We start from the raw sequence: 22,142 nt of genomic DNA on the forward strand, positions 1-22,142 counted from the left end.
ATCCCCATCCCCATCCCCATCCCCATCCCCATCCCCATCCCCATCCCTGAAGAAGGGTCTAGGCCCGAAACGTCAGCTTTCCTGCTCCTATGATGCTGCTTGGCCTGTTGTGTTCATCTAGCTCTACACTTTGTTTTCTCAGATTCTCCAGCATCTGCAGTTCCTACTATCTCTGTCTCAAGTTGTTTCCTTGTGCAAATGAAAACATATCAACATTGAAGTGTTAAGCAAATTTCACAACACATATAGCGAGAACAATGGCAAATATTAATACAGCAGTGAACATTGTGCTAGCAAAGACTTTACTGGTGTCACACAGCTTTTTGTTTCTAGCCTCGTTCACGGGCATCATGCCAAGCGATGAACTGCCAGCACTGGCAGCAGACTTAAGTTCAGTAGCCAGTTCTTGCTTCGCTTCCACAGTCCACTGAAGTACATTCACCTTCATCTCCATATCGTACATCATTTCCCCGATTTCATTGATATCTTGCTCCAAGTCATTCAGATCGACAGTGTCTATGTCGTTGCCCTCTTCGTACTTCATGTTCTGTACACTCATGGCACGGGCAGCCACAGCAGATGTCCCCCCAACCATGCCAGTCTGGATGAGGTGTTTTGTGGGAAGGTTCAGTGGAAACTCCTGACCCAGATCCAGAGCTTTTCTCATGTCAATCTCCAAAATCTCCATGCATGTTGAAAATACCACCCACAGCCTTTCGAATTCAGCTCGGTCATCCTTGCTGATAGTTTTGTCTTTTAAAATAGTTGTTAGCTTTGCTTTGTTGGCAATTGCCAGGACCTGTGCCTTTTGTCTGGTTTTCTTCAGTTCTTCGCGTAAATTCTGAGAGTCTGATGACCCACCAGCACAGATGACCAAGTGTCTATAGCAGGCAGACACTTTGTTAAGGGCATCTAAAAGGGTCTTACATTCGTCCTTCACCATTGCGGTAGTACATATAGTCAGCGGAGATCCTTCAGAACAGTTTATACTGATATCATGTGCGGATTTAGTTCTACAACATCTGTGCAGGGAAATATGAAGTGAAACCTCAAAGGTACTCCACAATTATCCAACTTGATCCACAGCTAATCGTTCATCCATATGACATATCTGGCGTTACTGTCTTCTTGCCGTCTGTCGATTTTACATCAACTTTCTAAGTTACTGTGCCTGAACATCCGACGCGGATTACAACACTTTGTTTAAAACATGTTGCCTCAAGTAACAGCACGCAAATATTGAATAATATTCGCAATTTTTGTATAAATCCGTTATCGCCAACTACCTAGGCTGTACCAAGTTCGCAGTCTGCTCACGGACTAAATACCATGAATACCACACAGACAGCACCTTATCACGTCACGTGTTCTTCACACCAGGAAGTGAAACCTGTTCCAAATGTTTCCATTTGGTTTCGTCTGCCGGTAAGAGCCCGCCCTTAGGGCGGTGCTGATTGGTTGAGAGGCGACTAGTGGAAGGCGATGTTGAGATCTGACTGGTTAGTAGACTTGTCAATGACACGAATGGCAACATTGTTTCCGCTGACAGGAAGGGAGAACGAAGCTCTGCTAGGAAGTTAGACACCAAATGAGAGTGAAATGACCCAGTTTATGGGCGTTTGGTGAGTACATTGCCTGGCCTTCCAAGTTAAGGCGCTAGAGGAGTCGTGTATATATTCAAGTTGGTGGGCTACCATCTTAGACTAGGGTTTACTTTGGCTAAATTAGATTCTATCAGAGAGGCCTGCTTACGTTTCATGTATTTATTTATGGTGGTAGCGTCGCTGGTTTATTTTATGTTTAAAGCGGCAAGTATGTGGGATGTGGCATCAGCTTGTATCCTGGGAAAATCCAGATTGCGCGTGTGTGCAATGTAGCAGAAACTTTAACAGAGAAAATTAGGTATCTAATTCAGGAAATAAAAGGTATTTAATGCTATTTAGTGGCCTCATTATTAGTAAATTATGTCGATTGCCAAGTTACAATGCGTAATAAAGCTAATTTATTTTGGAAAAAGGTGAGGGTGATTTCCATTTAAATTGGAGAGAGACCACGCTTGATGTGAAAAATAGAATCTATTGAGAACCGAACACGAACGGGTATGTTTATTTTCTCAATGTCAGTTACGTAATAGAAAATGATATGACCAATTAAGGCGGTATTTCTTTTCTGAATTACTCGTAAGATGTCAGCTTTGACTTAGTAATGTCATCTTGTGTCAGAAAGTCCTTGGTTCGATACCACTTCAGCGATTTGAACACACAGCCTTGACTGAAGCTAAAGTAATACTACAGTATTTGAGGCACCAACTTTCAAATAAGACCGTTCAGTCGATGGCCTTTCTTCCGCCAAAATAGCTCCGTGCAGAAATTTGAAGAGTAGCATTCTACGTTATACTTACCCGTCAACTACGATAACTGGACGCGCAGATTATCTACCCGAGTTTATGTCACGGCCGAGTGTGGGGATCTTGTTACGTGTGCTGTTACTATTATACACAATAGACTGCACTTCAAAAGGACTTGATTGGCTTTGAAGCACTTTGAGATGTCCAGTGGTCATGAAAAGTATTAAGTCAGCAGGGGTTTGTTTGTATCAACGCTTTCTGAAGTAGTATTATCCTTTTTTTTTATTAAAATTCTCCAGTTACAGACACAGCTGTACAGCCTGGAAACAGACCCTTCGGTCCGACTCGTCCACGCCTACCAGATATCCTTAATTAATCTAGTCGTCTTTGCCAGCATTCAGCACATATCCCTCTTAAACCCTTCCTATACACATACCCATCCAGATGCCTTTTAAATGTTGTTATTGTACCAGCCTCCACCACTTCCTCTGGCAGCTCATTTCATACAGGCACCACCTTCTGTGTGAAAAAGTTGCATCTTAGGTCCCTTTTTAAATCTTTCTGCTCTCATCTTAAACCTATGGTCTCTAGTTTTGTACTCCCTCAGCCCAGGGAAAAGACCTTGGCTATTCATCTTATCCATGCCCCTCATGATTCTTTTTTTAAACTTCTGTAAGGTCACTCCTCAGCCTCTGACGCTCCAGGGAAAATAACCTCAGCCTATTCAGCCTCTCACCACAGCTCAAACCCTCCAACCCTGGCAACTTCCTTGTAAATCTCTTCTGAATCCTTTCATGTTTCACAACATCCCTCCAATAGCAAGGAGGCTAGAATTGCACGCAGTATTCCAAAATTGGCCGAACCAATGCCCTGTACAGCAGCAAAATGACTTCCCAACTCCTATACTCATTGCACTGATCAATAAAGGCAAGCATACCAAACACCACCTTCACTATCCTGTCTACCTATGACTTCACTTTCAAGGACCTATGAACCTACACTCCAAGGTCTGAATGTTCAGCACCTCTTCCCAGGACCTTGCCATTGAGTGTATAAAGTGCTGCTCTGATTTGTCTGTCCAAAATACAGCATCTCACGTTTATCTAAATTAAACTCCATTTGTCACTCCTCAGGTCATCTGATGAGGATAACTTCATGGTCCACTACACCTCCAATTTTGGTGTCATCTGCAAACTTACTAACCATCCCTCTGATGTTTACATCCAAATTATTTACATAAATGACAAAAAGCATGTAGCACCTATCCTTGTGGCACACTGTTGGTCGTAGGTCCCCAGTCTGAAAAACAACCCTTCACCACCACCCTCTGTCTTCTACTTTTGAGCCAGTTCGGTTTAGATGTTTCATTATTCTTTCAAAACAATCTCACTTTTTGGACTTGAAAGATTGATAAGTCTTCTGTTCAGGAATCTGAGATTATGTCCCTCTGCTGGAGGACATTTGATCTCTTGGATGGCCTTCATGAAGGATATCGTTCCTGCTAAACTAGCAATTGGTTTATTACTTCAATTAGCCCATTAATCTTCTGTATTTCCTTCACAGAGGAAGTCTTTCCTGCTTAAAGAAGTATTTCCCTTATAACATAACATCATTTATTTGGTAAATTTAAATAATAGTTTTGAATTTAAAATAGAACATGTTCCTTGTAGCAATTTCAATTTGCAAATTGAATGGTGATTTCCTGTATGCATGTTGCTTTATGTGTTGGGTTCTGAGATTTATCAAAAGACAAATTTGTCTAAAAGACGTTTATAACCATCACTTGTATCTGATATACCTGAAAGCAAAAGCGAGGCAGGGAGAAGAAAAGGCATTTTCCTCTAAACCAAGACTGGAGTGTGTAGGTTATTTGGAACATTCTAGTTCTCTTGGTTATTTGTTATACAATTGATATTTGTTTCCCTCAGATTCCAAAACCAGCTTTTGTGTTGGCTCTTGCTGTGTTGACTCTCATTGCTGTCATGTAGCTATATAAATAGACTTAACTCAGGGAGATTGTTGAAGGCAGTTTTGTAGTGCAGAAAGGGAGTTTGAGATTTCTTATGGCCTTTAACAACATCCCAGAGTAATTGTAAGTGATTGTCATATTGGACAATCAGAATAGTCACATTCCTGAGACATTGACTTATTGATATGTAGGACTCCGATTGAAGACTTAAGGTGAATGTGGATAGTGGTAGGGAAGGTGAGGTTTGGAGATCAGTGATAGTACTTCTAATGTTGAAGAGCGTGAGAGTAGAGTTCGGAAAGTGACAGGGTCTCTAACTATTCTTCACCCTAACTTTTAATTTGTTACTCTGTATTTTCAGTTCCGTTTTCACCAAGCTTTTGCCAGGTTATTTTTTCCTTTGAAACACACCTACTTACTACTCCCCCGATCCTCCTTCTGAATCAGTACCTCGAACCTCAACTACCCCTCCTCAACCAATGCTTAGTAGTATTGAATGTCCCCTCCATTCAGTCGTTGTTTTCACATAATCCCCTCCACCCTTGCCATTGAAACTGTAGTAGTTGCATTTTAAAAAGAGAACTTCTGCCCTGGCATTCATTCTGACTGCAAAACTATTAACATCTTTGAATTTAACTCCATATAATGTTATACAGTCCATTGTCATAGCTGAGCAAATAAATAAATGTATTCTTGCAGGCTAAATCAGAAAACATACATCTGAAACTTTTTAATCCCTTTGAGGTTATGGTGTATGATGCATAGAATGCATTAAAAATACTTCCCATTACTATTTTGAAATGTAATCTAGAAACTATGGGCAGGAATAGGCCATTCAGCCCTACGAGTCTGCTTTGCCACTCTTGACTGATCCTCTGTCTCAACATCACTTTGGCTCCATACCTCTTGATTCCTGTAATATTGAAAAGAAATCAGTCGCTTTCTTGAATTTACTCAGTGACCCAGTCTTTACAGACTTCTGTTGTAGTGAATTCCACAGTTTGATCACCCTGAGTGAAGAAATGTTACCTCATCTCAGTCCTTAATGGTCCACATTGTATCCTGAGACCGTGACCCATAGTTCTAGACTCTTCGAGCAGGGGAAACATAATCCCCACATTTGTTTTCACTAGCCCTGTTGGAATGTTATATGTTTCAATCAGGTCCCCTCTTATCCTTCGAAACTCGAGTGACTACAGGCCCAGTCAAACTAATCACTTCTCATAGGACAGTCCTGCCATCCCTGCTATCAGCCTAGTGAACCTCCACTGCACTCCCTCTACAGCAAGTATATCCATTCTTGGATAGGGAGACCAAAACTTCACATAACATTCCAAGGTGTGGTCTCATCAAAGTCCTGTATAACACCAGTAAGATATCTCAACTTCTGAACTCATCCTCTTGTAATGAAGGTCAATATACCATTTGCCCTCCTAATTGCTTGCTACACCTGCCTGTTTATTTTCATTTGACTGGTGTACAAAAACACCCAGATCCCTTTGTACATCCACTGGTCCCAATATCACCATTTAAATACCACACCAAGCTGCGTAACTTTATATTTATCCATGTTATACTGCATCTGCTGTATGTTTGCCCAAACACTCAACTTGCCTACATCACCCTAAAGCATTTTTGCATCCTCCTAACAACCACAAATGCAGCTACTTTTGTCGTCAAACTTTGAGAGAACCGAATGCAAGATTTCAACCAACTCATTTTTTGTACATCGTGAACAGTTTTTGCCCAAGCAGTGATCCCTACAGAATACTATTAATCACCGCCTGCTACCTGGAAAAGACATTTATTCCTGTTTTCTGTTTCTGGCCTGTCAACCAATTCTCAATTCATGTCAGTATATTGCTCCCAAACCCTCTTAATTTTACCCACTAGCCTCTTATGTGGGACTTTATCTTGAAATCATACTTGAAATCCAAATACAAATACAGCACAATACACTGTTTCTGCCTTTGTCTATTCTACTAGTTACCAATTAAAAAAGAACTCCTGTGGATTAACTAAGCATGATTTCCCTTTCAAAAAACCATGCTGACTTTGTGTAATCCCATTAATGCTTTGAGTGTTCTTTTATTACATCTTTCATAATAAACTCGTAACATTTTTCCCACTACTGATGTTAGGCCAATGGGCCTGTAATGCTTTTTTTTTGCTTTTTTTTTTAAAAATAGTGGGGTTACGTTTGCAGCCCTCGAGTCTCTATGAACTGCTCCAGAGTCTGTACAATTTTGGAAGATGACTATCGATGCATCCAATATTTCCAGGGTCATTTCCTTTAGTTCTCTGGGATGCAAATTATTAGGTCCTGGGGATTTGTCAATTGTTAACCCCATTAATTTCTCTAGTATCTTTTTAAAATTAATGCTGATTTTCTTCAAATCCTCCTCACCAGACCTTTGGTTCCCTAACATTTCTAGGAAATTATTTGTGACCTTGTTTGAGAAGACAGAACCAACATATATGTTCAAGTCTTCTGTCAATTATTTATTCCTCATTATAATTTCCCTGATGCACTAACTAAATATTCAACTATTCAATTCAATTCTTTTGAAGGGCTTTGAATTTTTTTTAGCCAGCGGACAATTCCATGTTTTTTCCTATCTCCTACCCTGAAGTTTATATCAGTGGCAATGACATTTTCTGTTAGCTAATTGAAAAGTCATTCCCTGTTTGAGTTAAAATTCTTTGTGGAAAATCGCAGCAAAATTGCAAATCAGTACATTTTCAGAGCAGATAGTTTAGGAAAATTTGTTTTTGTTGATCTCTATTCAAATGCATTCCCGTGTACTGACTGCAGCAAGTTCGTAGGAAAGTGAAAAGCCAGCAGTTTCAAACAGTTTTTTTTAGATCTTTTGCAATTAGTTCTGAAACAACTTTACTGTTTTCCTGCCTTTTTCAGTGTTTCATCCCCAGTTGAAATTTAGAGTCGGAAGTGTTTGATGTCCATGGCTATGTATGATGAAGATATTTCAAGAAACCCCTTCTATTTAGCACTTCAGAAGCAGAAACCTGATGTATTCAACCATGTAGCAGAATTGCACGGGATTGTGAGTATCATATCAACATTTTTGTAAATAAACTTGAACTGATTTACATTTTGTTTTGATTAATTCTACTCCAATTCAAACTGGGATACATTGCATATTGTGTATTTTGTCACCTAGTGCTGTCATCATATGTTGTCTGAGTGTAGCACAGATGGAGATTAAAGACCTGCTGGTCTGTGTTTCAACCTGCCCTGCTGCCCCAATCTGCATTTCAAACTTTCCACACGTGTTTTGGCTTCTTTGCTCAAAACTATTGACTTGATAGTATTTGATTTAGCGTCAGCTACTTCACTGGGCAAGGAATTCCATAGATTAACAACCCTCTGGGTGAAGAAATTCCTTCTCAATTCAGTCCTAAATCTGCTCCCTCTAATCTTGAGGCTATGCCCTCTTGTCCTAGCTTCACCTGCCAGTGGAAACATCCTCTCTACTTCTATTTTATCTATTCCCTTCGTAATTTTATATGTTTCTATAAGATCACCTCTCAATCTTCTGAATTCCAATGAATATAATCCCAATCTACTCAGTCTCTCCTCATAAACCAACCCCCTCAACTCCGGAATCAACCTAGTGAACTTCTTTTGCACCCCCTCCAGTGCCAATACATCCTTTTTCAAGTAAGGAGACCAAAACTGCACACAGTACTCCAGGTGTGGCCTCACCAGCACCTTGTACAGCTACAACATAACCTCTCTGCTTTTAATTTCAATCCGTTTAGCAATGAAGGACAAAATTCCATTTGCCTTCCTAATTACTTGTTGTACCTGCAGACCTACCTTCTGTGATTCATGCACAAGGACACCCAGGTCCCTCTGCATAGCAGCATGCTGCAACTTTTTACCATTCAAGTAATAATCCTTTTTACTATTACTCCTACCAAAATGTATGACTTCACATTTATTTACATTGTATTCCATCTGCCAGACTTTTGCCCACTCACTCAATGTATCTATGTTCCTCTGCAAAGTTTCACAGTCCTCTGCACACTTTGCCCTGCCGCTCATCTTAGTGTCATCTGCAAACTTTGACACCCTACACGTGGTCCCCAACTCCAAATCATCTATATAAATTGTAAATAATTGCAGTCCCAACACCGATCCCTGAGGCACACCACTAGTCACTGACTGCCAGCTAGAATAGCACTAATTTATCCCCACTCTTTGCTTCCTGTTAGTCAACCAATCCTCTATCCATGCTAATACTTTACCCTTAATGCCATGCATCCTTATCTTATGTAGTAGCCTCTTGTGCGGCACCTTGTCGAAGGCCTTTTGGAAATCTAGGTACACCACTTCCACGGGTCTCCATTGTCCACCTCACTCGTAATGTCTTCATAGAATTCCAAAAGATTTGTCAAGCATGATCTCCCCTTCATGAACCCATGCTGCGTCTGCCCAATGGGACAATTTCTATCAAGATGCCTTGCTATTTCTTCCTTGATAATAGACTCAAGCATCTTCCCCACTACAGAGGTTAAGCTAACCGGTCTATAATTCCCCATCTTTTGTCTACTTCCCTTTTTAAACAGTGACGTCACATTTGCTGTTTTCCCATTTGCTGTTTTCCAATCTGCTGGGACTGCCCCAGAGTCCAGCGAATTTTGGAAAATTACCGCCAGCGCACCTGCTATTTCTCCCGCCATCTCTTTTAGTACCCTGGGATGCATTCCATCAGGGCCAGGAGACTTATCAATCCTTAACTCCATTAGCTTGCCCAACACTACCTCTTCCGTAATAATGATTGTTTCCAGGTCCTCACCTACCTTCGTCTCTTTGTCAATTACTGGCATGTTATTAGTGTCCTCCACTGTGAAGACCGATACAAAATACCTGTTCAATGCCTCGGCCATTTCATCATATCCCATAACTAAATTCCCCTTCTCAAGCTCTAAAGGGCCAATGTTTACTTTTTCGTTTTATGTATTTATAGAAACTTTTGCTATCTGTCTTTATATTCTGTGCTAGTTTTTTCTCATGTTCTATCTTACTTTTCTTTATAGCTCTTTTTGTGGCTTTCTGTTGACCTTTAAAGTTTTCCCAATCTTCTAGTTTCATGCTGTTTTGGCCACTTTGTATGCCTTCTCTTTCAATTTCATAGCTTCCCTTATTTCTTTAGACACCCATGGCAGATTACCCCTTTTCTTGCAGTCCTTCCTTTTCATTGGAATATACTTTTGCTGAGCACTTTGAAAAATTGCTTTGAAAGTCCTCCACTGCTCATCGACTGTCCCACCATAAAATCTTTGTCTCCAGTCTACTTTAGCCAAGTCCTCCCTCATTCTATTGTAGTTCCCCTTGTTCAAGCACAGGACCCTGGTATTGGATTTTGTCTTCACACTCTCCATCTGTATTCTAAATTCAACCAAGAGGATCCCTAACGATGAGGTCATTAATTATTCCTGTCTCATTACACAGGACCAGATCTAGGATAGCTTGCTCCCTCGTCGGTTCCATTACATACTGTTCAAGAAAACTATCACGGATACACTCAACGAACTCCTCCTCAAGGCTACCCTGACCGAGCTGGTTTGACCAATCTACATGTAGATTAAAATCCCCCATGATAATTGCCGTACCATTTTTACAGGCATTAGTTATTTCTTTGTTTATTGCCCGCCCCAATGTGATGTTATTATTTGGTGGCCTATAGACTACGCCTGTCAGTGACTTTTTCCTCTTAGAATTTCTAATTTCCACTCACATGGATTCAACCTCATTCTCCATAAAACCTATATCATCTCTCAGCACCGCCCTGATGGCGTCCTTGAATATCAGAGCTACACCACCTCCCTTACCTCCCTGTCTGTCCTTTCCGAATAGTCTGGTACCCTTGGATATTTAACTCCCAGTCGTGACCATCCTGTAACCATGTCTCCGTAATGGCTACCAAATCATATTCATTCGCGATGATTTGTGCCGTTAATTCATCAACCTTGTTACGAATGCTACGAGCATTCAGGTAAAGTGCCTTTATGCTAGCTTTCTTACCCTCATGATTTCCAACATCTCTAATAATATCTCCTGAGTTATCCTTCCTTTTTGCTTCTTTCATAGTCTGCCTTAAACTTAAACCCTCCTGCACACATGCTAACCTGCTGCTTACCTTTTTATTTACCATCATACTCCCTGTTGTTTTCCCTTTCCCTTCCCCCCCCAACTCACTAGTTTAAAGTCCTAGTGACCACCCTATTTATCCTTTTTGCAAGAACACTGGTTCCAGATCGGTTCAGGTGGAGACCGTCCCATCAGATCCCTCCGGTTCCAAAACTGATGCCAATGCCCCATGAAATGGAACCCCTCTTTTCCACACCACTCCCTTAGCCACGTGTTTACTTCCCTAATTTTCTTATCCCTAAGCCAATTTGCACGTGGCTCGTGCAGTAATCCGGAGATTATGACCCTCGAGGACCTGTTCCTTAGTTTTGTTCCTAGTGCTTGATAATTCCCAAACAGGTCCTCCATCATAGCTTGCCTATGTTGTTAGCCCCAACGTGGACCACAACAACTGGATCCTCCCCTTCTGCTCCAATATCCTTTCAAGCCGGTCAGAGATGTCCTGCACCCTGGCACCGGGCAGGCAACACACCATGCGGGACTCCCGATCCGGCTTGCAAAGGATACTATCTATCCCCCTAACTATAGAATCCCCTGTAACTACCACTTGTCTTTTTGCTCCCCCCCTCTTGAATGGCCTTCTGCACCATGGTGCCGTGGTGAGCTGGCTCTTCCTCCCCGCAGCCCTTTTCCTCATCCACACAGAGCAAGTATCTCGTACCTGTTGGATAAGGTCAAAAGCTGAGGCTCCTCCACTCCTGAACTCAGGATCCCCCTACCTGCCTCACTTGCAGTCACACCCTGTTGTCCCTGATCACTAACTGAATTTGAATTACTTAATCTACCAGGTGTGACTGCCTCCTGAAACAAAGCGTCCAGGTAAATCTTCCCCCTCCCGGATGTGCCGCAGTGTTTGAAGCTCAGATTCCAGATCTTCAACTCTGAGCCGGAGTTCTTCCAGCAACCAACACTTGCTGCAGATGTGGTCACTGCCGTTCACAATGGGATCAGCCAGCTCCCACATCATACAGCTACAGCACATCACCTGCCCAGCCATCTCTACTTAGTTAATTACTTTATATCAATTTATGAGTTAAATACTTCTCTGCTATGGTCCTTTCAAATAACCAATTAATAGATAAATAAAAAAAGAAAGTAAATTTTTAACCAATTATACAATACAGAAGAAATAGAAAAAGTATAAAAACCTTACCTTACCAACACACCACAGAGTCCTTTTTTTTTTTGGTTAGAGGAGGAGGGCGGGTGGGAGACACTACACGTTTAGTGTCGCGGGTTCAGCCGCTGCCCAAATATATTCCCGGCAGCCCCCTGGTCCTCGCTGTCGCCTCTCCCTCTGCTGCTGAAAAATGAAGGCCGCTGACGCTCGAGGTAAGTCCTTTAAAGAGGGAAAACTATGTTTTTATTTTTGTGCAGCTACTGGAGTTTTTAACTCTTTATTAATCCACCCTACAATGAGTTGGGCTAGGGAGTCAGAAATTAAAATGTGATGCATGTGTCCCCAAGCTGCTGTATGTGCACTCAGTGAGTTCTGAGTTGTGCAAGTACACTTTAGTGAGGGGGTGATGCACTACATCAAAATATTTAAATCAGCCACCCACAGTACAATTATGACTTGGATTCTAAATTTAGCAGTTGCCTTGCAGTTTTCTCGTGGTTTGCGAATCCTGGTAGAGAGAGAGAGAAGTATGAGCTGTTTGTTAGTGAAGGTAAATTTGTTTTACAGCATCCCTTGAGTGCAGGGAGGGGAAGGATTACTGTTCCATTCATGAAAAAATGTTTGCCCAAACCCTGATATTGCACATTCTCATCTCTTCCTAATTCCTGGGATTCTTCCTCAGAAGTTTTTTTTTTAATATTGTGCCCAGTGGATAAGGAAGTATTGTGATCCTCTAGCCAGCTTTGAGGAAATGTTGGACAGGCTAGACTTGTAACTGCCAGAGTTTCAAAGAGTAAGAGATGGGAGGGATGGGGCAGTTCGCTGAGTTGGCTGGATAGCTTGCACATGGATCAGAATAACGCCAAATTAATCATGGGGTATGATCCCTGTTCCAGCTGAGGTAGACGCAGAGCTTGCCTCTTTACCCTACCCACAGAAACTATCACAGCAATTTTGGCTGTGGTTTAGTGAATAATTGTGAAGGACCTGCCTTTGAGCATAGAGCTCGAAGAAGAGGATTTTCTAAGGGTTTGCTGTCGATGAGGTGTTCAAACTGTGCCCTTGTGTTCTGAAGTGTTAAATTTTAATTGAGCAATGTAACAGCATACTAAAGCCTGTAGCAGAAAAAACAAGATTGGTGTTAAGATTGGCTTAGCTAAGTACATTGGTCAGACTGTTACTGAAATAAAGATTCTGCAAGAATCTCACTGAGGAAGAGGCAGTTCAAATGTTGCAATTTGAAATAATCTTGTAACTCCATGTAATTTTTTGAAGTTGTTTTAGCTAGCATCTTGGATTTCTGACTTGGCTGAATTCCTAACAGTGCAATTAAGTAACTTTTTAAAAAAAAAAAAAAAAAAAAAAAATTTTTTTAAAACCCTAACTTTGCCCATTTTAAGAAAAAAAATCTAATATTGGAAGTTCCTTCAAGTAGTTTTCTTCCTTGAGCTGTACCATCGTTGTGGTCTAGATATTGAATTCTGCATCATTTCGAGTTGGAAATTTCAGCAAGGTTTTCAGTTCCATCAGAATATGTCGATAAACTCTGTGGGTTAAATTTAATAGTAATGGCAATGGCTCTGTCCATCAACCAGAATGCCTGGAGCAACCCTGCCATGGCTTCATTTGAAGGAACAGGAATTGATGTGTCCTGTGGGGTACACGAAGTACATGATACTAGGCAGGCTTGTCACGCCTTAGCATGAGTTCTCCCTTTTAACAAACCCCCCCTCCCCCCATTCCACCCAACCTGCTGCTGGTAAAATACCAGCAGCTCTGGTACATTGCCCTGAAGTAGTCATTAATTGATCACTAGGGCCAGAGTTGGCGTATGTGTGGGAAAGCTGACTTTGACCTTCCCCATCCCTGACTGAATCTAAAGGAACTAAGACAGAATCACCTGTTGCATCCAGGATAGCAGTATTTACAAGCAGCCCTGGCTGTTCACTTCTCAAATGCATTCATCTTGTATCAGTAATGATTTGAGTTCTCCTCACTGCCACACAGTATTTCTTATGCAACCCCCGCCCCCACCATTCCCTGTTTTTGTCGGATACTGAGGAGGTTACTATATTGTGAAGGGCTGGAGTCAAGGCATTGTAGTACCCCACTTGTCACTGCTTTCTGCTCTGAAATGACCTGTTTATACTTGCTAATTAATTTTCAATTCATACTAGTACATTATCATCAATCCCGTGTGCTTTAATTTTGTATAATAACTTATGTGGACCTTTGTCAAAAGCTTTCTGAAAATCCAAGTAAACCTCATCTACTGTTTCTCCCTCATCCATTCTACTAGATGCTTCCTTAAAAACTCCAGGTTTGTCAAACTATTTCCCTTTTGTGAAAGTCATGTTGACTTTGTCTGATCTTGCTGTTAATTTCTAAGTGTCCTGTTATCGTATATTTTATCAAAGACTGTAGCATTTTACCTATTAAGAGCAACAAAGAACAATACAACAAAGGAACAGGCCTTTCAATCCACCAAGCCTGCGCCGATTCCTATTCCTTATTTAGACCCACTACTTATTGCCCACATGTGATTTCTACTCCTCAGACACATGAACATGAGGTGAACAATCAAGATACACCTTAAAAGTTGTTAATGTGCCTGCTTCCACCACCTCCACTCACAGTGCATTTCAGGCATCCACCACCCTCTATGTGAAAACATTTCCCTGCACTTCACCCCTATACTTTCCCCCTCTCCCCTTGAACCTGTGTCCTCTTGTAGTTGATCTTTCCACCCTGGGAAAAAGCCTCTGACTATCTACCCCATCTATGCCTCTCATAATTTTGGAGACCTCTTTCGGGTTGCCCCTCAGCTTTTGTCTTTCCAGCAAAAATAATCAGAGTTTATCCAACCTCTCGTCATCACTAAAACCCTCCAGACCAGGCAACATCCTGGCAAACCTTCTCTGCATCCTCTCCAAAGCATCCATGTTCTTCTGGTAGTGTGGCGACCAGAACTACATGCAATATTCCAAATGTGGCCCAACTAAAATTTTAAACAGCTGTAGCATAAGTTGCCAACTTTTATATTTAATGCCCTGGCTGATGAAGGCAAGCGTTCTATATGCCTTCTTGACCACCAAGTCTACCTGTGTTGCCATTTTCACAGATCTGTATTTCAATGTGCCTAAGGGTTCTCCTATTATTGTATAATTGGCACCTGAATTTGATCTTCCAAAATGCGTCACCTCACATTTGTCTGGATTAAACTCAATTTGCCATTTCTCTGCCTAAATCTGCAAGTTATCTATATCCTGCTGTAATCTTTGACAATCCTCTTCAGTATCTGCAACTCCGCCAATTTTGGTGTCATCTGCAAACTTACAAATCAGACAACCTGAAATTTCCTCCAGATCATGTGTGTATATATTACAAACAACAAATGTCCCAGCACTGATCTCTGTGGAAGTTACTGATCTCCATTTCAAAAAACACCCTTCCACCACTCCTGTCTTCTGTGACTAAGCCAGTTCTGTATCCATCTAGCCAGCACATTCTGGATCCCATGAAACTCTACCTTTTGTATCAGACTGTCATTAGGTACCTTATCAAATAACTTACTAAAGTCCATGTAGACAACATTCACTGCCCTTCCTTCATCAATCATTCTTGTCACCTCCTCAGAAAAACTCAATCAAGTTGGTGAGACATGACGTTTCCCGCACAAACCCATGCTGCCCACCACTAACATGTCCAATTCACTTCCTAAAGTGAATAAATTCTGTCTCTCAGTATCATCTCCAACAGCTTTCTCATCACTGATGTAAGGCTCACCAGCCTGTAATAACCTGGATTATTTCTGTTTTCCTCCTTAAAGGAATAACCTAGGCCATTCTCCAATCTTTTGGAGGCCAAAGAGAATGCCCCAGCTATTTCCTTCCTTGATTCCACAGAATCCTGGGATAGATCCCATCTGGCCCTGAGGACCTGTCTACCTTAATGCATTTCAAGATACCCAACAGTTCCTCCATCATTATGTTGACCTGCCCAAGAGTATTCACACATCTTTCCCTAACCTCAAAATCCCTCGTGTCCCTCTCCTTTGTGAATACTGATGTAAGGTACTCATTAAGGATCTCGCCCATTTTCTCTGGCTCCATACATAACCTCCTTCCTTTATCCTTGAGTGGCCCTACTGTTTCCCTAGCTACCTTTTTTTTGCTCCTAATATTTATATAAAATATCTTGGGATTCTCCTCAACGCTGCTGGCCAAGCTTATTCATGGCTCCTCTTAGCTACTTGCAAATTACAGTTACTACTTTTTAACAAATAGTGTACCCCCCGCCGCAACTAACCTACTACCTGAACTCCCTGTACCAACGAGAAGATGAACGAGCTGTTCTAACCCTTGAGAAAGGCTGAGGCACACTTACTCTATACTACAGTGAGATTCCTTCACCTTCTAATGTCTTCTCTTTTTTTAAAACTACCACAATTTAGACTAAAACTGTAACCTTTTGTTTTAGATTGCTCTGCAAAAAGAAACATCTCTCCACATCAATCCCCTTTAGCACTATATAACTCAATTAGACATGCTTTATCCTTCTAAACTCTAGCAAGTATCGGCTTAAACTGCTCAATCTTTCCTTATAAGATAAGCCTTTCATTTCTGGAATACATTCAATGCAATTACATCCACTTTCAAGTTAGGAGACCGAAACTATATGCAAAACTTTAGATGTTAATGCCCTGTGCAGTTGCAACAACACACCCCTGCTTCTATATTCCAAGTAGGATATGTATGATCAGTGCATGTGCCCATGTAAATGTTAGTGTCTGAGTTTTGTTAAAAAGTTCTTGAAGTGCTTTTGCTTTATTGGGAGATAAATAATCAAAGCACCAAGATATTTTAGTATCTGCAGCACGTTTACCAAATCATGAAAACATTGATTTAAAATTCCGATCTGGTCTCTGAGGATCCATGATATGCACAGTTGCCCACTAAGACATAACACTACTCCTCTAAAACATCAACAAATAAATATGGGCAATATTTTTTGCCTGAAGATGTTAAGTATGCCATTTTAGTATAATGATGTATTACTTTATGATACATGTCTGGGAAATATTTATAGATGGGTATAATATGGAAAATGTAGCACTGTAATTGTAAAGTGTGACTGTAGGTCTGGATCCATATCATGAAGTCTGCCATTATGTTCAGACTTATCAACACAGTTTTGTTCAGGTTTGCATTGGCTTTATTATGTCTTTCAAGAAAACAAACCATAGGGAGAAACCAAAACCAGCTGAGGTATTGGTGAGAAGCGTAAATCCTTTTCCCTATTTCTGTGTTAAATCAAAGTTGTGGAGACGAATACTGGACCTGCCTTGGAAGGTAGCAGCTGGTGAATTCTTGGCGTGCACCTGAAAGAGGAACACTTTTCTAGTTGTAACATTCCAAACAATTGTTTAACAAATGGATGGGGGGAGCCTGTGTATCTCATGCTTCTGGTGTCAAGCAGCCTGACCAGCAATCTGTAAGACTTCTTTCTCAACCTGTTAATTGGGCTGGGTTGGGAGTATGAGCAAAGGTTGTCTTGTACAAAACTCTGGTGCGGCCGCACTTGGAGTATTGCGTACAGTTCTGGTCACCGCATTATAGGAAGGATGTGGAAGCATTGGAAAGGGTGCAGAGGAGATTTACCAGGATGTTGCCTGGTATGGAGGGAAGGTCTTACGAGGAAAGGCTGAGGGACTTGAGGCTGTTTTCGTTAGAGAGAAGAAGGTTAAGAGGTGACTTAATAGAGACATACAAGATGATCAGAGGATTAGATAGGGTGGACAGTAGGAGCCTTTTTCCTCGGATGGTGGTGGCTAGCACAAGGGGACATAGCTTTAAATTGAGGGGTGATAGATATAGGACGGATGTCAGAGGTAGGTTCTTTACTCAGAGAGTAGTAAGGACGTGGAATGCCCTGCCTGCAAAAGTAGTAGACTTGCCAACTTTAAGGGCATTTAAATGGTCATTGGATAAACATATGGATGATAATGGAATAGTTTAGGTTAGATGGGCTTCAGATTGGTTTCACAGGTCGACGCAACATCGAGGGCTGAAGGGCCTGTACTGCGCTGTCATGTTCTATGTTCTATGAGCATATTGTCTGTGGACCAGGCTGAATTAAGTCGATGGCAAACAAAACTGGTAGCAAAAGTTAAGTATATGGAGATAAACACAGTGAGAAGTTGAAACACAGCAATAATGGGGGTCTGTTTGAGGGCTGAAGAGATGTTCAAAATTCAAGCATTTTCTCCAGCTTCAGCTTGATGGAACGTTGAAAACGCAATTTAGAATTTGGAAGAAGTTAATAAAAGAATTTATAGTTGTCATTTACGTATAGTCTTATTTCTGTGTAATGGGGACAGCATGATACATTACAAAAGAATTTAATTCCAAGACTACGAGATATCGAGCATAGTGAACTGTCTGTGTTTTGAAGAAAAGTTAACAGATTATTTTCAATGCTTCATAGCCTACTTTCCTTATATATTTGTTCTATACTTGATCTGTTATTGAGGCTTCCTTCACTGGTAAAACATAATTTTCATATTGATTCAGGTATTGGTGCCATGCAGAGGCAGTTTATCACAAGGCAGCCTTGCTGCTGCCCACTTTGAGTCTTACATCTTACAGCCAGTGGACGACACCGGTCTTAGTTACCGAACATTAAATGGAAAGGTAAGTGGTTCTTTTAATACACTGCACTCATTTTCCTTTCCTATTATCACTTACTTTAAATATCTTCATCCAGCATGCAAAATTTTTTTTTGCATTGACTTTATTTCTCTTGTATGCAATAAGTAACAGAAAACACACGTACGTGAAATGTACTGAGTAATAATAGAAAAAGAGTATTTCCCATGATCTGCAGTATAAATGAAGGCATGGTAGACAACAAAAGCAATTTTTAAAAAAATTTCTCTCAACCTTGTTTTCAAATCTTTCCATGGTTAATTCCACCCTTTCTTTGCGCTCTCCAGCCATACCACCCTCTATTTGTGCTTCTTTAGCATCCAAAACATCCTTTAATTTTAATTGCTTTACATTAGGTGGCTGTGCCTTCAGTTATCTAGGCATCACGCTCTAGAATACTCTGATTACATGTCTCCAGCTTTTTTTATATCTTACCTATCTCCTTTAAAATATGCTCACTAAAACTTTGATCAAGCTTCTTGTTGCCTGACTGAATATCCGCTAAAGGGGCTCAGTGTTAACTTTTTACAGTTAAGTGAAAAGTGCTATGCGATGTTGCATTATGTTAGAGATTTTATTTAAATCTATGTTGTTGAAATGGTAATTGTGTTCTGATTGTGTATGTGAATATTGTCGGTAACTTTGACGTTTCCTATTTTTCACTGTTCAAGCATCATTTTTGCACCCCCTCCTCCCGATGACCTGACCACTGTAAACAATTTGCATTACCAGGAAGTATCCATCAGAGGAAACGTTGTTAGTCTGGGTGTTGGATTTAGCTCACCGTGTGCAATAAGAATCCTTTTTGAAGAAACTTTTTACACTGAGAAAGAACAAAGTTTCAGTATCTTATGTATTGCCCGACCATTGGAAAAGGGTTCCAGTGCAGGTAAGTCAATGAGAATCTTATACTTTGTCTATTTTAAGTTCATAAATGATGCTCATATTAGAGTCATAGGGTCTGTTTCATGCTATATGACTCTTCGGTCTAACTCATCCACACTGACCAGACATCCCAATTTGACCTAGTGCCATTTGCCAGCATTTGGCCCATCTCCCTCTTAAACCAGTCCCATGCAGAAAGGCATCCAAGTAATTTACTTTCTTATCTGAAATATTGCTTACCCCTTGCTCTGTTTTTGTTTTACAGCATAAAATTATTGCTACGTTCATTTAAAAAATTGATTTTGCAAATTAATATAATTACAAATTGGTTTCAGCCATGTTGATTTGACTGAGCCAATGTACTCTCCTGATTAATAACAGTCCTGAACATTTAAAGTTTATTCTTTACATTTGATTTCGTGATATGTAAGTTGCAAGATGATAAGCAGCATAATGGGAAACAGCTTGGGTTCTGAGGCAATTCTGACAGCTGTATAATGCCACACAGACTGAACAGATTCTGAAGTAACCATTCTATAATTTGCAGTTTGGAGACAGTAACGTGCTTACCTCGGTGTTGTAGCCCGAACTTGTTCTCCAGAACAGTGTTGCTTACCTCTTGTAATAGTTCTTCCTCATTTTTGGGGATGAGTTGGTTGTAAGCTCTGAGGAGAACTTGATTGACAGAACTTTCTTGATCTCAGTGCTTCAAGTAACTGAGTTTGTGGACAACCTAGATGGGGAGGGAAGAAGATTGCCACTTTGGACACTTCAGCTCCAAGCCAGTCAGTGTGACAAAATCCAAGACCCCTTTCTTTGTGGACAGAGTCTATTAACTGCTCGGTCATACAGATTGTTTCACGAACCGGTCCTACCTGTTTTCCCCATTTTTAAATAGGTATTTTTATCAACATGTTCAGACAATTTTATGACATACCTTTGGAATGGATGGCACTTGAACCTAGGCTTTCAGGCTCAGCGGTAGGGGCACTACCACTGCACCACAAGAGCGCTTAGTGGTAGTAGTAGTGTCCCTCACTCTCAACCAAGAGGCCTGGGTTCAAGTTCCACCTGTGCCAAAGGTGTATAATTACATCACTGAACACGTTGTTTGGAAAGTATGTGAAATATTTTAACAAATAATCCTTGAACGGAATCTTAAAAATACGTAATTTCATCATCTATACTTTTTAACTGATCAGTAAGTTATTCTCCGTATATTATAGTCAACCTTCCATTTTCCTTCTTTTTCGTAGAGAGAATGTTTTTAATCTCAAGAAGATCCAAACAAGATATGTTTCTTTTCACGTTCTTATGACACTTCATTCCAGGACCTCCAATAACTTATGCATCACTTGCTTCTTTAGGTGGTTTCAAATGTGTTTCCCTTTGAAACATTTCACCATGCAAAAATGTATCTTTTTACATCAATGACTTATTTTCCCAAGAATTTAGCTAAAACAGCTAAAATCTTCAAGATCACATTTTTTTTTTTGCATTCAGGGAATCCTTTCTAAGATCTAGATCACAAATAGTCTCTTCGAAACCAAAGCCACTTGTCTGGTATATCCATTTATGTGATAAGGCTAATGTGTTCCCTAGCTGACAACTTAGTATATACACAAATTATTTCCAGCTCTTCAACTATTTTAGTTTGGCATCCTTTATCAATTTATCTAATTTTCTGTAACCACTGAACTCTCGAGATCATAAGTCTTTATACATACCACACAGTATTCCCTGTTTGATCCATAGCCCCTATTTGCTTTTTCCTATGGGGTTTGAGGGGTCATGACAGGAGGGCATAGATTGGTGATGGCTTTAGCAGATAGGTTGGCATGGAGGAAGAGCGGCCATTGGGTTGGGTACAGAAGTTTAGGTTGGTATATAGGATGTGAGGGACCATTAGGATGGGGACAGTACATTGGTGGCCTTTGGCATGAAGATTAAGAAGAGCAATAGAATGAGATCAAGAGGGATATTTTGTGCTTTATTTTTAGACTTTGAACATAGTGCCAGAATTTACATGTAAGGCCTCCATCCAGCCTGTCTGGACAAGCAGCAACTTTCTCTGCAGCTCCCAGTGCTACCTGGCTTGTCTTCCAAACCAGTTGAATGGTATAGAAGGAGATGTGCACGGGGAGAAAGCAAGAACAGAATAGAATATTACTTATTTTGAGTAGAGGGAAGCAAAAACAATAGTGATAACTTGGCTTAGAAATGGGGAATGCCAGGCTAAACCATGGTGGAGGGGGTGAACAAGTTGAATTGAGGGAGACAATAAAAATGTCAAGATAAACCAGAAGCTTTGAATGAAGAATGACTTACTGTAAAAAGCCGTGAATTGGATGTGGTACAGTTGTTGGCTTTTCTTCCCTAGATCCTGATCATTTGTAAACAAATTACTTCGATGGTATCACTGAGCAGGCTAAATATTTTAGTCTTAACAGTTGGAGGGATTTGTGGTGAATATGTCTACAACATACGTGTTCTATCAATGTGCCTCCACCCTCTGCAGTGGAAAGTCTATGTTATAGGGTTATTGTAATTAAAACACTAAATCTAAGTTCAGTGAATGCATGCTACTATTTATTTTTACATTTACTGTATGTAAAATATGCTAAAGTGTCAGCACTAAAACTATTTTTATTTTCAGATGAAAATCCATCTCCTGTAGATTCCTACTGTCTGAAAAATTTTGAGGATGCTAAAGAGTTTTTGGGTCGACAGTTATCCAAAGTTGATAAGTACATTGAGTCTTTCCGAATGTCTTTTAAGGAGCTGGAAATGAAAAGTCTGCGGCATCATATAGTTAGTAACTGTTACTTTGTGTTGCATTTCCTTGCGTGATATATGGTCTGGCTTATTTTGCAGTTAAAGTTTTAAAAAAAAAAATGTTAATTTGAGAGGTGAAGGATATGTTTTTGTTTTTCTTT

The 22,142-nt window shown here is 40.5% G+C and overlaps 2 protein-coding genes across 5 annotated transcripts in view; one reads left to right on the forward strand and one right to left on the reverse strand.

Moving 5' to 3' along the window:
• The window catches only part of ankrd27 (ankyrin repeat domain 27 (VPS9 domain)), a 94,527-nt gene that overhangs the window by 15,308 nt on the left and 57,077 nt on the right, over nucleotides 1-22,142 (forward strand). Inside the window, exons 1-6 of one of the 4 annotated variants that reach the window (XM_048605538.1) lie at nucleotides 1,457-1,622; nucleotides 2,018-2,099; nucleotides 7,234-7,381; nucleotides 18,187-18,306; nucleotides 19,054-19,210; nucleotides 21,863-22,017. In XM_048605538.1, coding sequence (XP_048461495.1) covers nucleotides 7,274-7,381; nucleotides 18,187-18,306; nucleotides 19,054-19,210; nucleotides 21,863-22,017 — 540 coding nt within the window. In that variant the 5' untranslated portion in view covers nucleotides 1,457-1,622; nucleotides 2,018-2,099; nucleotides 7,234-7,273. Of the gene's footprint in view, nucleotides 1-1,456; nucleotides 1,623-2,017; nucleotides 2,100-7,233; nucleotides 7,382-18,186; nucleotides 18,307-19,053; nucleotides 19,211-21,862; nucleotides 22,018-22,142 lie in introns of those variants that run through there. The other 3 variants (XM_020530033.2, XM_020530034.2, XM_048605537.1) reach the window with 3 other exon arrangements.
• Nucleotides 139-1,364, reverse strand: si:ch73-167i17.6 (regulator of G protein signaling 9 binding protein). Its single transcript, XM_020530037.2, has one exon. The coding sequence runs from the start codon at nucleotides 941-943 to the stop codon at nucleotides 224-226; it is 720 nt and encodes a 239-aa protein (XP_020385626.1). The 5' UTR covers nucleotides 944-1,364; the 3' UTR covers nucleotides 139-223.

The sequence above is a fragment of the Rhincodon typus genome, chromosome 15 (assembly GCF_021869965.1).
Source record: "Rhincodon typus isolate 14 chromosome 15, sRhiTyp1.1, whole genome shotgun sequence".
Classification (NCBI taxonomy): Eukaryota; Metazoa; Chordata; class Chondrichthyes; order Orectolobiformes; family Rhincodontidae; genus Rhincodon; species Rhincodon typus.